This window comes from Equus przewalskii, chromosome 17, assembly GCF_037783145.1.
Source record: "Equus przewalskii isolate Varuska chromosome 17, EquPr2, whole genome shotgun sequence".
Taxonomy (NCBI): Eukaryota; Metazoa; Chordata; class Mammalia; order Perissodactyla; family Equidae; genus Equus; species Equus przewalskii.
The window spans coordinates 15,896,828-15,914,255 of NC_091847.1; the positions used below are offsets into that span (position 1 = coordinate 15,896,828).

The window sequence follows — 17,428 nt, forward strand, 5'->3', positions numbered from 1 at the left end:
CATGAAATACTTTTTCAAGTAAAAAAACATCTTTGATACTGATACTACTACCACCACAGGGCATACAGTTTGTTCTTTATTCCCGCAAAGAATTAAGATTCACATAAATGATTCATATAATTTTCAATATCCAGATGCACTCTAAATAAAAACTAAAGTTTAGTCCCCAATTCTATCTTTACATTAAAAACAAACAACAAAAACACTTTAATTGTTCTTTAACTTTTAGATAGAGGTATACTACTCCTATGTGTTATTTTCATGGATAAGGAAGTTCAAGTGTTCACTGGTATTACTGTTTAAGTTCTGAAAAGCCCAAATTATTCCCCATTTTAGTCTTCTATAAACTGGTAACATTTCCAGTTCACAAGAAATTTTCTACCATACACATTATACAGATTCCAATGAATCCTTCTTTTCCAATAGAAACAGAAATCATATAAAATACATAAACACATGACACTGCTTCCAAAAAAAAAAACATTAGAAAAGGTAATTCAGTTTTAATTTATTTTCATCACGTTTTCTTCATGATCCAGATATTTTAAAATGCAAAGAAAATTAACTTTCCATGATATGTCAGGGACTGGCACTAAAAAAATTTCCAGACTGCAAATGAGTTATACAAATGAAAATATCAATTGGAGATCCAGTTATCAAAATGAAAGCACTCAACATATTAAAAGTTCACAATTATTTGTTTAGAGCACATAAAAAAGTCAGCTTGCTAACCAACTGTTGTGATTTTAAAGAACTATTGCAGAAGTTTGAAGAAAATAGATTTATTAGTTAACTTATAAAGAGATTAAAGAGCTTGAAACAAGTCTTAAAAAGAAATTTGTGCCTTTATTAGAATGGTGTTAGGCTTTAAACATACCAATTTTGGTAATCAAATTATTCGTTTTTAATAAGAAATGACACTACAGAACTGCAATACTGATCCAACAGTCTTGTCTTTACTTTTCCTTTAAAGCAAGAAACAGAATGCGAGTAATCAGAAAGCACTAAGCAGGCATCAGTTAATCCAAGATACTAGCTTCTTAGTTCCAAAAGCACTTGCAAAGAAAATCATTGTGGGGGTACGGGGGATAAAAGCAACTCGTAATAACTGGAATCCCATGAGTGTGTGTGTATGCCAAGTCTCATGAGGCTATTTTTTTAATTTATCCTTTACTTGGTCACTTTTTTCCCTCAAATACTAGTTTTTCTTTGACTTTTTTTCCTCAAAGTATAAAAAGTATGAAATATAAACAAGCTCTTGCATTGCCCACTTAGAAGTGTACAATTCAAGCATTATAGAGCTATCTACATACCGATAAATCCCATCAAATCTTGGATAATTCAATAATATACAAAATATCAGGGCACAGAAAGAACTAAAACCCACTTCTTTTTGTTACACATAAGATTCAAATATTTAATCTAAAAAAAAAAACAATCATTTTGGCTCTCCTCTACATTCCCATGTTGATATATTTATTAAAATATTCCTGTATAATTACGTTTGGTCTTCTTATTTCAAGTCAGGCTTAAAACTTCAAAACCAGCCATCCAGACAAAACAGGTAATCAGAAAGATTATTTCTTCCCCGCCTCCCTAACCCCCGTAACTATGAGTCAATTTTACGACATGACTCCAAACACTGGATTGTGACGACAAATGCTAGGTCCAATTTCTTCATAATCCTTTTTGGTGTGGCATACTTGGTAGAACTCAGGCTGAAAATAAAAAACATGTATTTTTATAAAGGTCAAAAATCGAGCACTTTTTGATATGCTTTAAAATAAATTTGTTAAACCTAAAATGTTTTTTATTAGTCCATCCAGGGTACTTAAATGAAGTTTGAGATTCTAGCAACCATGACTTAAAGTCAGCTAAAAATCTGTATCAGAACTGAAAAAGAGCATTTAACTCACGCCCCTTCATCCCCCTCCTCAACATGTTTCTCCTAGGATTTTGAAATTTTGAGGAGTGGAAGATTGATTCTCAAATGCCCAGACTATTCTGCTGAGGCTTTCCCACATCATATATCAAATCAATCATCTTTAAGAAGCAGCATTAATCTAATGTAAAGATAAACTACACTTAGTCATGCTACAGAAACTTCTAGATCAACTTGCTTTCCCCACTCAAGTTCTGGGATAGACAGACTATTTCATGCCCTCTCTTCTCATTTCTCAAAGGGCAAAGTTACAAACTCAACTAAGTTATATGGCACAACGGAAGACAACTAAAATTAAGGAAGAAAGTAACTTCTAGCTCTTATTTTTAAATGGTTTTAAATCCAGGTTTGTATAGTTTTCAATAATTCAGATAAAAGTTCCTTCATTTTATTCAATATTCTGTGGACTACAGGATGAAGCAGCAACATTCACTAGGCTAATGACATTATGCTATCTTTTAAAGGGGCTTTAAGATGTTTTGGTTTGGGAAGAGGGCTTAGAACAACTCCCTTTACTCAGTTTACAACATTATACTTCCTGTGCAATGAAACATAACTCTTACCTTAATGCTTTTAAATATTTACACAAAAAACCAATGACCTTCTGATATCTGCATTACCACAGGGTTAAAACAATTTTCCCTACAGGTAAATTTGAAAGCTCTAAATGCTCACTCTAAAACAATGTCTAGCAAGCAAAGAAAAATACGAACATTAAATCCAAATGACTTCCACTTTTTAAAATACTATGTACATATGTATCTAATTTTAAAATTTTCCCATGCAATATTTAAATAAAATTTAAAGAAATTCCCCTTGTTCTTCTAAACTATATAAGTACTGATAGATTCTTCTATCTAAAAAAAACCCCAAATTTTAAAAGTAAGCTTCATCTGACTCACCGTGGAAGCCAGCATCGATCCTCCAAACCAAACTGCATATCGCTGCATGTGGTGGGTAATGACTTGTACATCAATAGGTTTTGGCTAAAAAGACATGGTAAGATCAGTTCAACAGTAAATTCAAATAACAGTTTCTGTATCTTTTAATCTTAAATGTACACACATAAATATGTAATATTTCACATACTCAAACATAAATAAATAAAAATTTAATTTAAAAGATGCAAGAGGTGCAGAGGAAAAAACAGAATACAACAGAAACAAATTAAGCTAATTTTATTTTTTTTAAAAAGTATAACCACACTGAAGCAGGGGAAGGGAGTAAGCCAAGTAACCTGTGAACACAGCATTATGACTATGCCCTCAGGCTTAAGACAAAAACTAAGCAAATACTGAACTGTACTTCATAGGTTTATTTCTCACAGTGTATGGATTAACAATCCTGAAACTACTATATCCATATTCCAGGATTGAGCAAACACAATTGCAGATAACGGAAGCCAGGTTTCTCATTGTCAGAGGTTTCTCACTGTCATTATAAATATGGAAAGGTACAAGGCTAGAATAAACCTTCTGGAACTGGCAGTGTCAGTATGAATTCATGGTTTTTAATTTATATTGAGAACTAGACATAGATGTGTGTGTGTGCGTGCACCAAGAAGGCCTAGAAGCAGTGACTACCCAGTAGCAAGGAATATACCTAGTGTCTAAACTTAATAGAATTCTCCACTAAAAGCAACAAGGTGCCATGAAAGACAAATTGCTGATTCCAAGACTGGAGAAGAGAAAGTGCAAGATGAGCCTAGAACATCTTGCTGTGCCAGAAAGTAAGGAAGTGCTTCAAAAATAATGGGGCCACATCAAAAGGACATAAAAACCACCATGAATGGCTCCCACTGGCCAAATCTGAGACAATCTGGGCATCAAAATTAACGAAATTAATAGTATTAATGATAAACTGATACCATACTGCAATGATATTAATGATATAGCCTATAGAATAAATGAGAAATCTGGAGTTCATACAGATATTACTGAATGAATGAAAGAATAGAGAAGGGAAAATTCTTATAGTAAATTGAAAAGAAAAAACGTAGACGAAATGATGGGATTTGCAAAATACCATTTGGCAACTACCACAGTAATAACTATTTTAGGAAAGAAAAATGGATATTAAAACCAGTGGTTGAAAGTTTGATGAGAAACAGGATAGTTAGGTAGTCTGAAAGTATCTCCCCATATGAATTTTATTAAATATAAAGGAAAAAAGAACTTTTACAGTAGAGAAACCTGGCAGACACAACTTTAACCAAATAATCAGAGTTAACATATGGGACAAATCATGTCATCTGTCTAGTGATACAACGTACTAAAAAGGAGATACAACATCACTTTTGTCCTATTACTGCCAAAAGTGCGTAATCTGAACCTAATCACGAGGAAACACCAGACAACCACAAATTGAGAAACATTCTGCAAAATAAATGGACTGTAATCTTCAAAAACTGTTAAGGTTATAAAAGACAAAAAAGACTGATTACTTGATCCAGACTGAAGGGACATGATAACTAATTTAAACATGTCATCTTGGATTGGATCCTAGACCAGAAACAATACGTATTTTCTTTCCTTTTGCTATAAGGGACAATAATGGGAGAACTGGTGACATTTGAATCAGGTCTATAACTAGATAATATACTGTATCAAGGTTAATTTTGTGATTTTGATTATTTTAATGTCCTGTTTTCAGGAAAGACACAATAAAACTTTCAGGGGTAATGGGCCATCACATTTGCAACTCACTCTTAAATAGTTCAGAAAAAAACAGTTTTTGCACGTGTAGGTATGTGTGTACATTTGTGTATATACATATATTTATAGAAACAGAATAATAAAGCAAATATGATACAATGCTAATATTTGGGGAATCTAGGAATTATGAACGATATACAGGAATTCCTTCTATGAGGTTTTCCAACCTTTCTGTGAGTATGAAATTATTTCAAAACAAAAAGTTTAAAACTTGCATGTCATAAAAAGATATGGCTTTTTTTGTTGTTAGAAAAAGCTATTTGGTTGCAATTAAAAATTACAAATTGAAAGAGAATAAAGCCAGATTTAGATACAGATATATTAAGATGTTACAAAGATTTATAAAAACGACTTATCAAATAAAATAAAAGGGAAGGAAGCAGAGCCCTCTAGCATACAGGGTTTTTTGTATATAGTTAGTTATGTCAGTACAATGCTGACATCACTGGGGAAAAAAACCCCTCATTTCTTATTTAGAAATGTACAAGAAGCTTAAAAGTATGTTAAACATTTTTACTTTATTGAAACACTATACTCAAAAACAGCATTTCTTTTTTCATTTCATGAATCTGTAATGAGTCATTACAAACTAAACAACTACTTAAACATATTTTTTACTGTACTCTATGGGATAGGTTTAAGACAATCAAAATTTAAGAGCTGAAAACAGTCAGCTGTCATGTAATATTTCAACAAGCAGCAAACCCTAGAGTGTTGTATTTTACTTTTAAGTAATTTTGAATGACTGTGGTAGTCTCTGATGGAGCCCTCATTCTTGGTAATTTTCCAAGTTGAATAAAATGTGTTTTATTTAGCAATATATCCTCTGGATGAATGTTTTGTTTCAATATTCTACATTTAACAAGGATAAAACATAAAATTTATTGAAAATTTGCCTCATAAAAATAAAGCAGACATCTGAGAATTTAAAATTAATTTTGATTTTTTGATAGCAAGCCCAAAAGTCCAGGACATAACAGAAAGGTTATTTTGCTGAACCACCAATTTGATTGCAACTATGAGGCTGCTACATGGGAAGCTAGTCAGTCTGCGAAGGCAGGCTTGACCACCCAACATCAGCATCTCTCACTCAACTCTACTTTATTGTCCCTTCTACAGTATTTAAAATTTTATGGATCCATAAGGAATATTATCCCTGGAATATGAAAGGAATCTACTATATATGTTATCTGTATAGAGAAATACCAAAAAAATCTTTCTCACAGCTATAACTAAGGATATTTTCCAGAAATAGAGGTAATATCCAAGAGGAATCAAATGATCAAGAATATCGTGGACATAAATTTATAACATTAACCACTTTCCATGAGCATATCTAATAGGTTCCTCTTTTCTTCCTAAACAAGAGCAAAAGTTGGCAGACATTTCCCATCTCTATTACAATAATCAAGGCACCCTCAACCTTCCCACCAATAATTGAGAAAACCAACCTTTAATCTACCACCACTCAATTCCTCACTTAATTTCAGCCTGGCATCTACAGTTCTTTTCAAATCTCTTTGCAAGCGACGTCCAAAGTCCCTGAACATGGTTGAACCTCCAGACAGGACAATATTCTATATTAGAGGAGAAAAACAAATAAATAATCATATTTATTTAAAGAGAAAGAAGAAAAATTCTAAAGATACAGGAAACGGTACTAAAATTCTATTATATCCTTTTGAAGAGAGGTGTTTTTAAATTTAATATTTAACGATAGGAAGAAAATAAAGTTTTTTTAAAGTATGACCTTGAATAACAATTTTGCTGTAAAAACTGACCTTGTAGAGAGGACGCCTGACGTCAATAGGACAATTCTGAATTACTTCATCTACAACTTCTGAGATAGGTTGAGTAAAGTCCGGATTAGCAAACTGAAAAGTAAAGTTGGATATATGACAGAGATTAGATCACTACTGAGTTAAAATCACAATAAAAAATTGAAAAAGTTTTCAATTCAAAAACAAAGGACTTTTAGAAACCATAAATTCTGGTCTCTGATTCAAACTGAAGACGTTGAAATCAGTGATTTCAGAAGAAATTAAAATGATGATATATACCATTTTATAACCATCAGAATAGCAAAAATGTAAGGCCACATATACCATGAGCTGGCAAAAATCTGGGTAAATTGCAATTCTTCATACTGCTGATAAGAAGATACACTGCTGTAACCATTTTGGAGAACAACTTGGCAACATCTAATAAAATCTAAAATGTACACACTATTAACTCCACTTCTTAGAACCCCAAAGGAACTCCCATATACGTGTGCTGTTACATAAAAACTTTGTTTATAGGAGCAAAAACAACCCATAAGTCCATCAATAGAGTACAAAATAGATAAAATGTTGTACAGTCAATTCTCCTTATTCACGGATTTGGTATTTGCAAATTTGCCTACTCGCTAAAATTTTTTTGTAAGCCCAAACGCAACACTAGTAGTGTTTTCAGTCATTCATGGGTATGTGCATGTGCAGAGCTGCGTAAGTTTGAGTTGACTGACTTGCACATTCACAGCCAAGGTCAAACAAGGCAACGCTCTGCCTTCTCGTTTCAGATTTCACACTATATATGTCCTTGTGACAATTTATTTAGTGCCAGTTTTCATTTTGTGGGTGATTTTGCTGCTTTAAATGCACCCAAGCTGAAGTGTTGTCTACTGTTCCTAAACACAAGACAGCTGTGATGTGCCTGACAGAGAAAATGTATGTGTTATAAGCTTCATTCAGGCATGAGTTATAGTGCTGTTGGCCACAAGTCCAATGCTAATCAATCGACAATATAAATCAAATAACGTGTCTTTAAACAGAAACACACACAAAACAAGGTTATCTATCCAAAGGTTGACAAAAATGTTGTTACCCAAGGCTGACAGGAACCTAACCCTGTATTTCCCCTAGGAAAAATGGGTCAGTAGTTGCTAACTCAGTGTTCAAAGTAACTTTATAGAACATCTACTGCGAATAACAAAAATGAGCTGAATACTCATTCCATAGTCAAAATAAACTGTTTCCAAATAAGGTGACACTCAAAACACAAAATCCATATAATGTTTCAGGGTTTTTAAAACAGTCAAGGCATTAGGTAAGGACATCTGTAAAGAATATTCTACTTGGGGCCGGCCCTGTGGTCAAGTGGTTAAGTTCATGCCCTCTGCTTCAGTGGCCCATGGTTTTGGCAGTTCAGATGCTAGGCGCCAACATGGCACTGCTCATCAGGCCATGCTGAGGAGGTCCCACATGCCACAACTACGACCCACAACTAAAATATACAACTATGTACTGGGGAGCTTTGGGGAGAAAAAAGCAGGGGAAAAAAAAAAAAAGACTGGCAACAGTTGTTAGCTCAGGTGCCAATCTTAAAAAAAAGGAATATTCTACTCATGCTTCCTCCTTTAAAATCCAAGATATCTCCTATCTTCCATACTATTATCTATCTTGTGGTAATGATCCTATTCATCTAGGATTTGGGTTCAGGATCTTCTATAATACCTTAATTCCTGTCCTTAACTTGGGGTTTTAACATCTCTAACATTTCAACTTCAAAACAACTGATGGTTCCTTAACTTGAGTGACCTTTAATCCACTTCTACTTAAGCCACTCACATATACATGGCCCCATAAGAAAATCTGCCCTGACTTCTAGCTACATGAGGTTGCTTCTCTCTCTCTCCATCCTCTTGAATACCCACTGAAATGACAGAGGAAAGTAAAAGGAAAGGCAAATGCCAAAGGACAAAAAGAGGCGGCAAGGAAATAATGAATAAAATATTTCAATGCTGTTTGCAGGACAAAAAAGGAATGTTACATCTTAAGTACTTCCAGAGGGGCATACTGGTAAGTGAATTCACCCTGTAGAACCTTCAAAACTCCAAGAAACTGAACATAAAAGAAACCACACAAAGAAAGGCAAAACAAGACTTTAAAAAAAGAAATCATTAAAATTCTCTACATGGAATAAGTGAGACCCCCAGGTTCCCTTCCATACCTTATATAACCAGGCAATTAATTAAAACCCCCATGAATAAATGAAAGGAAGAATAAATGAACAAAATGACACAAATGAAGAAACAAAACAAAAATATAGGAAAAAGATAAGTTTTTAGAGAAAAACTAATCACATTACACTACTGCATCAAAAGTGAACAACATTCACAGGTATAATGCTATAAATACTATATAATACTATTGATTTAGCCAGTAAGTATAACATAACATATGGACAGGCTGAGGGAAAAGAAGGTCTGGAAAAACAATCAACTACCCTAAAAGGAGGTTAGTAGACAAACTATGTACATTGATATATCAAGCAGCAGCAGAACAAGCACAGTATTTGGAAATCTGGAGGCAATCACGAAGAGTAATGGCTAAGTAAGAGCTAGTGATTGCTCTGCAGAACACAAAAGGGTGAGGGAGTGGGAGCAGGAGGTGAGGAGCTGCGGTTTTTGTTTTAAGCCTATTAGTGTTATCTGACTTCCAAAACTATGTGCATATATCCTTTTAATTAAGTTTTATTTTAAAAATTGCAAAGAAAATGTGCTGTCTAAAATCTTAAAATCTCCCATACACTTACCTGCACAATGCTTTATCCTTCTGGTGCATATTCCCAATTTATGACCATATGCCAATTCACCATGATCGCCAATACCTGCCTGCATCCCCCGCTATCTCTAAGTAACTCAGCCTTCCGGATTCCCTCTCTTCTCTATTCTGCAACACTTTAACCTCTGCCTTGTCAAAATCCTTTGCTCCTTTCCCAGAACTACCTGGGGGAAAATATAATATTGTATGACTAAAAGTTTTGGCTATCTACTTCAGTGGTGCCCCACTACTATTAATATGCATTCCCTAGTCACCCATTCAATTCTACTCTCCAGGGATTATAAAAGTCACTATTCTCTCCCAGCCCTCAACCTTACATCCAATCCCTTCCCCCAACACAACAGCTTGATGCTACTTCATGAAAAAATTAAAACTATGAACTATGATGATGAATTTCCTGAACTACCTGGCTGCCACTCTGCCGTTCCCAGCTTTTTCCCACATTTTCCTGTACCCGTACTTAACTCCTTACCTCTGTCACTGGAGTAACCTCTCTTAAAAATAAAACCTACCTCAGCATTATTCTTGCAGTTGACTTCTTACCAGTTTCCAGTAGCCACTATGTTTTTCTTTCAGAGCCACCTCACAGGATGTCCACACTGTCAATTCCCAAACCTTCACTGATTCAACAAACTGCCTCTATCACACCATTCCATTGAAATGCTCCCCTAGGACCACCAATACTCTGCATGCTAAAAACCCATGAGTACCTCTCGAGTTTCCTCTATTACCTCACTGCAGCACCTGGCACTATTTAACCTCTCCCTGAAACATTCGCTTTTCTCAACGTTAAGACCACAGTCCCCTGGCTTGCCTTCTCCCTTTCCGTGTTCAGTATTCTTTGCAGGTTTCTCTTACTCTTCATGTCCATAAAACGCACTGTTCACTGGGGCTCCATTCTTCCCCTTCTTCCCACTCCACCTCCTCTCCCTAGCCAATCTCTTCCTTTGCCCCATATATGCGGACGACTTCACATTTATTCTCACTCCAGGATACACACCTCAGTTCACAACCCTTTGAACCCAAGTGTTCATTTTTGAACCTTTTTAAAGATGCATAATCAACTCATCTCTTGTTTCTATCCCATCTATTCTTCCCCTTCAGTATTAATTTCAGTGGATGGCACATCTAGCTACTCAAGCTACAAACCTGGAAATCATTACAGATTCTTCATATTCTTACTCCCCTCACATCTAAGCAATCAGTAAGTCATGTTGATTTTAGTCTTTTTCTCTCAGCTCCTTTCTCATTCTCATTGACCTACTGACATTATTTATCCTTCCTCTGGAAAACTGCAATAAACTCACTTGTTTCCAACACAATTCACACCTCTGTTCCATTCTATCCAACTTAGTGCAGCCACAGTGGCCTTTCTAATACCATACATAAATCTATGCCACTTCCATGCTGAAGATTTCTGCCCAAGTACAGAATCCAGCAAACTCCTCTGCACAGCATATTAGTCCCTCATGATCCAGCCCACGAACACCCCCACCTGGGGATCCATCTAACTACCACTCCCTTTCTTTATACTTTTATTATCTAGCTCTTTCATATCACAGACCTCTACCAAGCTTATCTCCTCTGCCAGATATATATATTCCCCTAACATAACAGCCTGAGGAAAACACATTCATCCTTTAAGTCTCAGTTCAACTGTTATATCTTCTAAGGAGTCTCCCTGGTTCTCCTAAGCAGACTTAGACGCTCCTTGTTGTTATGCCCTCACCAAATACATGCATTCATTAGAGCAACTCTACCTGTTTACATACTCATCTCTTATTGTTTGAGCTCGATAAGAGCAAACTAATATAATTTTTCATCTTGAATAGTCAATGCTTAAACTGAGACAATGAAAACTATATTCACTATTTGCAGAGTAAAAACACAATATTAAAAAATAATTGCTCTTGATGCTAAATAGCATACGCATTTAATAAGTTCATTAAGTCAAATTTCTTATACTAAGTTACTAGAAGAATTTTTCATTATTAAAAGCACATATTTCATTAATTTAATACAGCCTGTATATTGTTAACATTTCATGGAGACAGAAGGCTATTTTGCTAATAGTTTAATATTTTGTTATGACAGTAGTCAACTGAAGGTTCTTTGCATAATCATCATTTTACACAAGGCGGGGGGAGGATGACTTTCTAGAACCTTTCCCAAAATATTTTATTTAAATGATCATAAATTTTAAAAGCTCCTCTCTTTCCATGATCCTATGTAAGCCACAAACAGGCAAAAGTCTCATTTTCTAAATTTATGAAAAATATTAACTGTTTAGCCTGTTTTAACAGTGGCATTCTTTTTCTTGAAAAATATGACTCACTACAGTATAAAACAGAAAGTTCCTGAGATTCATTCTCTTTGAATATTTTATAGCTGACTGTTATTTTCTGCTGAATATTTCAAAACAATTTCATCTAAAAATACTTACCTCTGGATGAAAAAAGATTTCAGGTCCCAAAAATCTCTCATAACCAACATCAATGGAAAATTCTTTCTTTGAGATAGCATTGATTCCAGTATACTGTTTAATCCACTTTGTTCCATCTGTATCATACTTGTTAAATTCTTTTACTAAATCAGGGCAGACATAACTATAGCGCTCCTAGAAAAAAAAGAAAAGTCACTTTCCCCTCCTGTTTTAGGAAAAGTAAAAAAGGATGGCATATTTTCAGTAAATTAGAATCAAATGAAAATACATCTTCAGAAAATAAAATTAGGAAATTAAGCTGCAAAAAATTTTATGTTAGGATATTATCATATGTGCATTACAAATAAACAGACCATCTCCTACACATAACTTCTGGCTTCATATATCACTAGAGCAAGATTTGATGAAGAGAGTTTTCTATTATTTTAATGTTATTTCATGAAAACATTCATTAATGTCATCCAACATTTTACACTGTTTCAGTAATTAATGAAGCTTGTATTCTAGAGAGGAGAGAGCATAACATATACACAGAACTGGAGAATAAATAGTTGATACAACCACACAAAATACTATAGATCTTTAATGACCTTTTTAGAACAAAAGTGATTATGGTCTAAGTAAATGAACAAATGAAAAAAGGCTGAAGATATAAAATATTAATTTTCACTATACCACCTACAAGGCTGAACTGTTGCATATTTGATTATATGCCCTAAGTAAAAGTTTCCATGAAAAATGCAGTTTAAAATGCTATGGGTTACAACATTCTACGTGCAATTTATGGACTCCTGATGGCCAGTCTCATATTGCTTTTTAAAGAAAAACATACACTTCACATATTTTTATACAATAAGGATTATATCCCAGAGACATGCAATTATAACTGATAAAAGACAAAGTGAAAGAATAGTGGAAAACAAAGGACAATCTGATTATGCTGTATTAGGTCTTCTTTATGCAAACTTTGGAAGATGGAAATGTTGATCCTTAAAAGACATTTAGACTCAGTATCAGTATTCTCAAGAACAGATTTAAATCCTTGGAGTTTCTGCTACGTTTTAAAACTCTACAGATTTCCCAAAGATGTTGAAACAATAGTGTTCATATTAATTTTTTACGTATTTAATTTTGATGCCACAAACTTGGGGTGACTCTGGCAGCCATTTATTAATTCCTTTACTTTCTAGGAAGCAATAGATTCATTTTCATTCCTAACCTTTGAAGAGCCAGGGAAAATCTATAATCATGCAAAGATAGGCAAATAAATGAAGTTACTTTTGCCAGGGCAATCTAGCTTTTACTTATTCAAAACATACGTGAGAAACCCATTGAAATTTTTTAGGTATGTTGGCAAATGATAAATTTCAAAAGCAATGCTAAGTGTTTTGATAGTTTGTAGGAATCATAATAAAGACTTATAAAGCAGACAAATTATTAAACTACCTTACACAGCCTTCACATTTTTCGTCTATTTGCCATAAGAGTTGAGCCAACCGTCATCTCTAATAGCCAAATGAATCAACTACATCAAAAAAATTTTTGTGAAAGAAAACTGTTAGTATTAAAATAAAGAATTCAGTGAAGAAATTGAGATGTGAGGACTCTCAAGTGAACTAATTATTTATTTTCACTAAAATTCGAGAATAATGACAAAAATGTATGTTAAAGTCAGTTGACATAAATGTTACCTGTTAGTTCTCTCAAATAAATGTGACATGTGGAGAGAACAGGCAAAGGATTGTTAATCTCCAATAATTTCCTTACAAGTAATATAGAGAAAACACAAATATAATTGAGTAATGTTTCATAACAGGTTACCAAGTTTTTTTTTAAGTACTGTTCTTCACTTAAGAATTTTTCACGTTAATATTATAAATTTGATTTCAATTTCTAAATGAACTACATTCTCATCATTACTTTTACCTTTACTGCCTTAGCAGTTTCCAAGGATTGCTCTGGAGGGATTCCTACTTCTCGATCTCTCAGCAACTGCTGAATAAAGTACGTTATATCTCGTCCTGCGATTGGAATGTGCTTAATACAGCTACCAATCACATACCCTTCAGCCTAGATGGAAAAAAGAAGTGTCAAATTTACTTTCAATGCTTTGAAAATTAATACAAGCTAAATAATTAACAATTAAGAAAGATCAATTTCTCAGTTTAGTGTTTTGCATTCTCTAGTATTGCTTTTTCTCAGGAGTATTCTTCTAGTCTTTATTCCTCAACTGTATTCCTCGCAGTTTACTTATCAGAAAATTCATAATACTGTACTGATATTATAAACCAGAACGACCACATACTTAGATTTATTCTACCACTCACAAGAGTATATAACCAAGACTGAAATGACTCAACAACATAGAAATAATAGATTTCAGAAATCTTAAATGTTTTAGATAGGAGACTTCAGATATTATTTTTAAATATTTTATAATTTCACTAAAAAATTTAGACTGTATTGTAGGAAATTTGATCATTAATGCACAAACTAGCTATCATTTTACCTAATAAAGTAGGTATCTATTTCACAAGCCAAAGGCATTCCAAGCACCATCATAATGCCAAATAATTAAATTCTAAAGAAAGAATTCATAAATTTACTGATATGAGTAAAGTAATGTAGCACAATTAAATTTCATTAACAAAAAATATTAGGGATAGTCTCATCAGGTCATGAGACAATATTAAGGATTGGATTTATCCTCTCACCTCAAAGAGAGAACAGGACAAATTATATGAAATAAAGGTTTTCAGACAGTAGACAACAGGCTGAGTAGGACAGTGATCCCAAAGAGAAGGGAAAACAAGTAAGGTGAGTGCTACAAACATCCCATCTCACTACCAGGCAGCAATAATCGGAGGGAGAACCCAAACAGAATCTGGTGGTCTCACTAAGTTGAGGCTACAGGATTTAGATTTCAGGACGGTCAAGGTGGCTACAGTTTGCAACTAAGACTACTAAAGTGGAAGGAGTTGCACAGACAGAGAGCTCTGGAGATCTGAAGAGAGTAACACCTTAGCTGTCTAGTAATCATGACATTCATGTGAGGAAAACATCAAGAACAGAGAAAGAACCTCTGGAAAAGAGTAGGCAGAACCAGCTCCAAAGCTCACACATAACTGGGAACACCTTACATTCCCATTAGCCAGAGTTGTAAGACCTCAAACACATGACATCGAGTCCTCAGAAGAGTACTGCCTCAACAGTGGGAACAAAGTCGGCTTAGAGAAAAGGTTGTTCTGGACTTGCTTAGTAATGCTTAAAAGGAGCCCCTGAAAGGATCAAACTGATTCCTAGTCACTTAACTATGTCCCAGAAAAAAGCTTAAAATATTTAAAGGAGTCCAAAAATCCAGGACATTACAACGTGAACATATAGTACCCAGTCAAAAATTATAAGCATGCAAGGGAGCAGAAAAATACAACACTTGCCCAGGAGAAAAGTCAATCAATAGAGAAAGAAACATATGCCAAAGATGATAGAATTTGCAGACAAGGACATTGAAATAGCTACTATATACTCCATATGATCAAGAAGATCAATGGAAATATGAGGAAGAGAGAAATGGAAGATATAAAAAGACCCAAACAGAACTTCTAAGAAGAAAAATATCTGAAATAAAAAATACATTAAATGCGACTACAGTAGATTAGACAATAAAGAAAAAATTGTAAACTTGAAGACAAAGAAATAAAAACTATCCAAATTGATAGAGAAAAAAGATTAAGAAAAAATGAACACAGCATCAGTGAACTATGAGACAACTTCAAGCAGCCTAATATACATGTAACTGGATTCCCCAAAGATGAAGAGGGAAAGGAGAGAGAGAAAAGTTGTGTGAATAATGGACAAAAACTTTTTAGATATGATGAAAACTACAAATCCAGAGATATAAGAAACTCCATAAACCCCAAAGAGAAGAAATAAAGAAAACCACATTTAGATACATCACAATCAAACTGCTGAAAACTAATGAACCAGGAATATATAGAGAAAATCCTGAAGACAGCCAGATAAATAGGAAATATTATATTCAAAGGAACAAACACAGGAATGACAGCAGACATTTTCAGAAACAAGGTAAGCCAGAAGACGGTAGAGTAACATCTTTAAAATACTGAAAGAAAAAATATTTTATACTTGGTATAAAATTCTATACCAAGCAAAAATATCTTTAAAAAATGAAGACAAAATAAAGGCTTTTTCAAAAGATCTACGTAAGTTGAAAGAATTCACCAGCTGACCAGCACTCTAATAAATGTTAAAAGGCGTAATTTAGGAGAAAAAAAAATGCCAGATAGAAATCTGGACCTATACAAAGGAATAAAGAGCACTGGAAATGGTATGTGAGTAACTATAAAAGAACTTTATCTCTTTTTCAAAATCTCTTTTAAAGATGACTACATGTTATGGGCTGAGTTGTGCCCCTCCCCTCTCAAAATTCCTACGTTGATGTCCTAACCCCCAATACCTGAGAATGTAACTGTATTTGGAAATAAGGTCTTTAAAGGGGTCACTAAGTTAAAATGAGGTGATCAGAGTGGGCCCTAATCCAATATGACTAATGTAAAAAAGGAGATTAGGACATAAGACACAGGGGGAAGACCATGTGAAGACACAGGGAGAATAATGAGCCATCTACAAGCCAAAGAAAGGGGCCTCAGAAAAAACCAACCCTGCCAACACCTAGATCTCAGATTAGCCTCCTTATCTGTGAAAAAATTAATTTTCTATTGTTTATGCCACTCAGTCTGTGGTACTTCGTTACAGCTGCCCTAGCAAAACTAATATATTACTGGGCCAGCCCCATGGCCAAGTGGTTAAGTTTGCGCGCTCTGCTTTGGCGGCCCAGGGTTTCACCGGTTTGGATCCTGGGCACGGACATGACACCGCTCATCAAGCCATGCTGAGGTGGCATCCCACATGCCACAACTAGAAGGACCCACAACTAAAATATACAACTATGTACTGGGGGGATTTGGGAAGAAAAAGCAGGAAAAAAAAAAAGTTTGGAAACAGTTGTCAGCTTACATGCCAATCTTTAAAAAAAAAACTATCACAACAAAACAAATTAGTAATGTACTATTGAGTTTCTAACATAGAGAAGTAAAATGAGTGACAATGATAGTACAGACTAGAGGGGAAATATACTGTTGTACAGTCCTTATTTATGAAATAGTAAAATGTTATTTGTAGACTGTGATACATTAAAGATGTTTACTATAAACCTTAGAACCACCATCAACAAAAAACAAACAAATGATAATAACAAAGTACAGTACAGCTAATAGGTCAAGAAAGAAGAGAAAATGGAATTACAAAAATATTCCATTGATTCCCTAAAAGAAAGCAGGCAAAGAAAAAAAGGAACAGGAATACCCAATTCTTAATATCCTTACTAAAATTCATTTTTTCTTTTTTATGTTAATTTCTATTTGCAAATTATCTATTCTAATATTAATTCTCAAGATACTGAAATTACTGCTTAGTTGTGTAGACGTTAAGAAAAGGTTGACATCAGAGAGAACCAGTTCAAATTCTAGCCCCACAACCTATTATTTGGTGATCTTAGGCAACTCACTTATTTGCATTTTATAACGAGTAAACTGAGGTCCTCAAAGGATAATAGAATCTACATCATAGATTTTGAGGTTTGAAAGAGAATTTTAAATGAAAATTTTAAGAATCTTTATGTACCACTAAGAAAAATATGCTGACA

The 17,428-nt window shown here is 34.2% G+C and overlaps 1 protein-coding gene across 1 annotated transcript in view; it reads right to left on the reverse strand.

Annotated features, from left to right (window-relative positions):
• Positions 1 to 488: 488 nt before the first annotated feature.
• ACTR3 (actin related protein 3) overlaps positions 489 to 17,428 on the reverse strand; it is a 55,924-nt gene continuing 38,984 nt past the window's right edge. Inside the window, exons 7-12 of the mRNA XM_008535394.2 lie at positions 13,630 to 13,773; positions 11,704 to 11,877; positions 6,438 to 6,530; positions 6,108 to 6,233; positions 2,845 to 2,928; positions 489 to 1,718 (exon numbers count right to left, since the gene is read on the reverse strand). Of these exons, the coding sequence (XP_008533616.2) occupies positions 1,623 to 1,718; positions 2,845 to 2,928; positions 6,108 to 6,233; positions 6,438 to 6,530; positions 11,704 to 11,877; positions 13,630 to 13,773 (717 nt within the window). The 3' untranslated portion in view covers positions 489 to 1,622. The remainder of the gene's footprint in view (positions 1,719 to 2,844; positions 2,929 to 6,107; positions 6,234 to 6,437; positions 6,531 to 11,703; positions 11,878 to 13,629; positions 13,774 to 17,428) is intronic.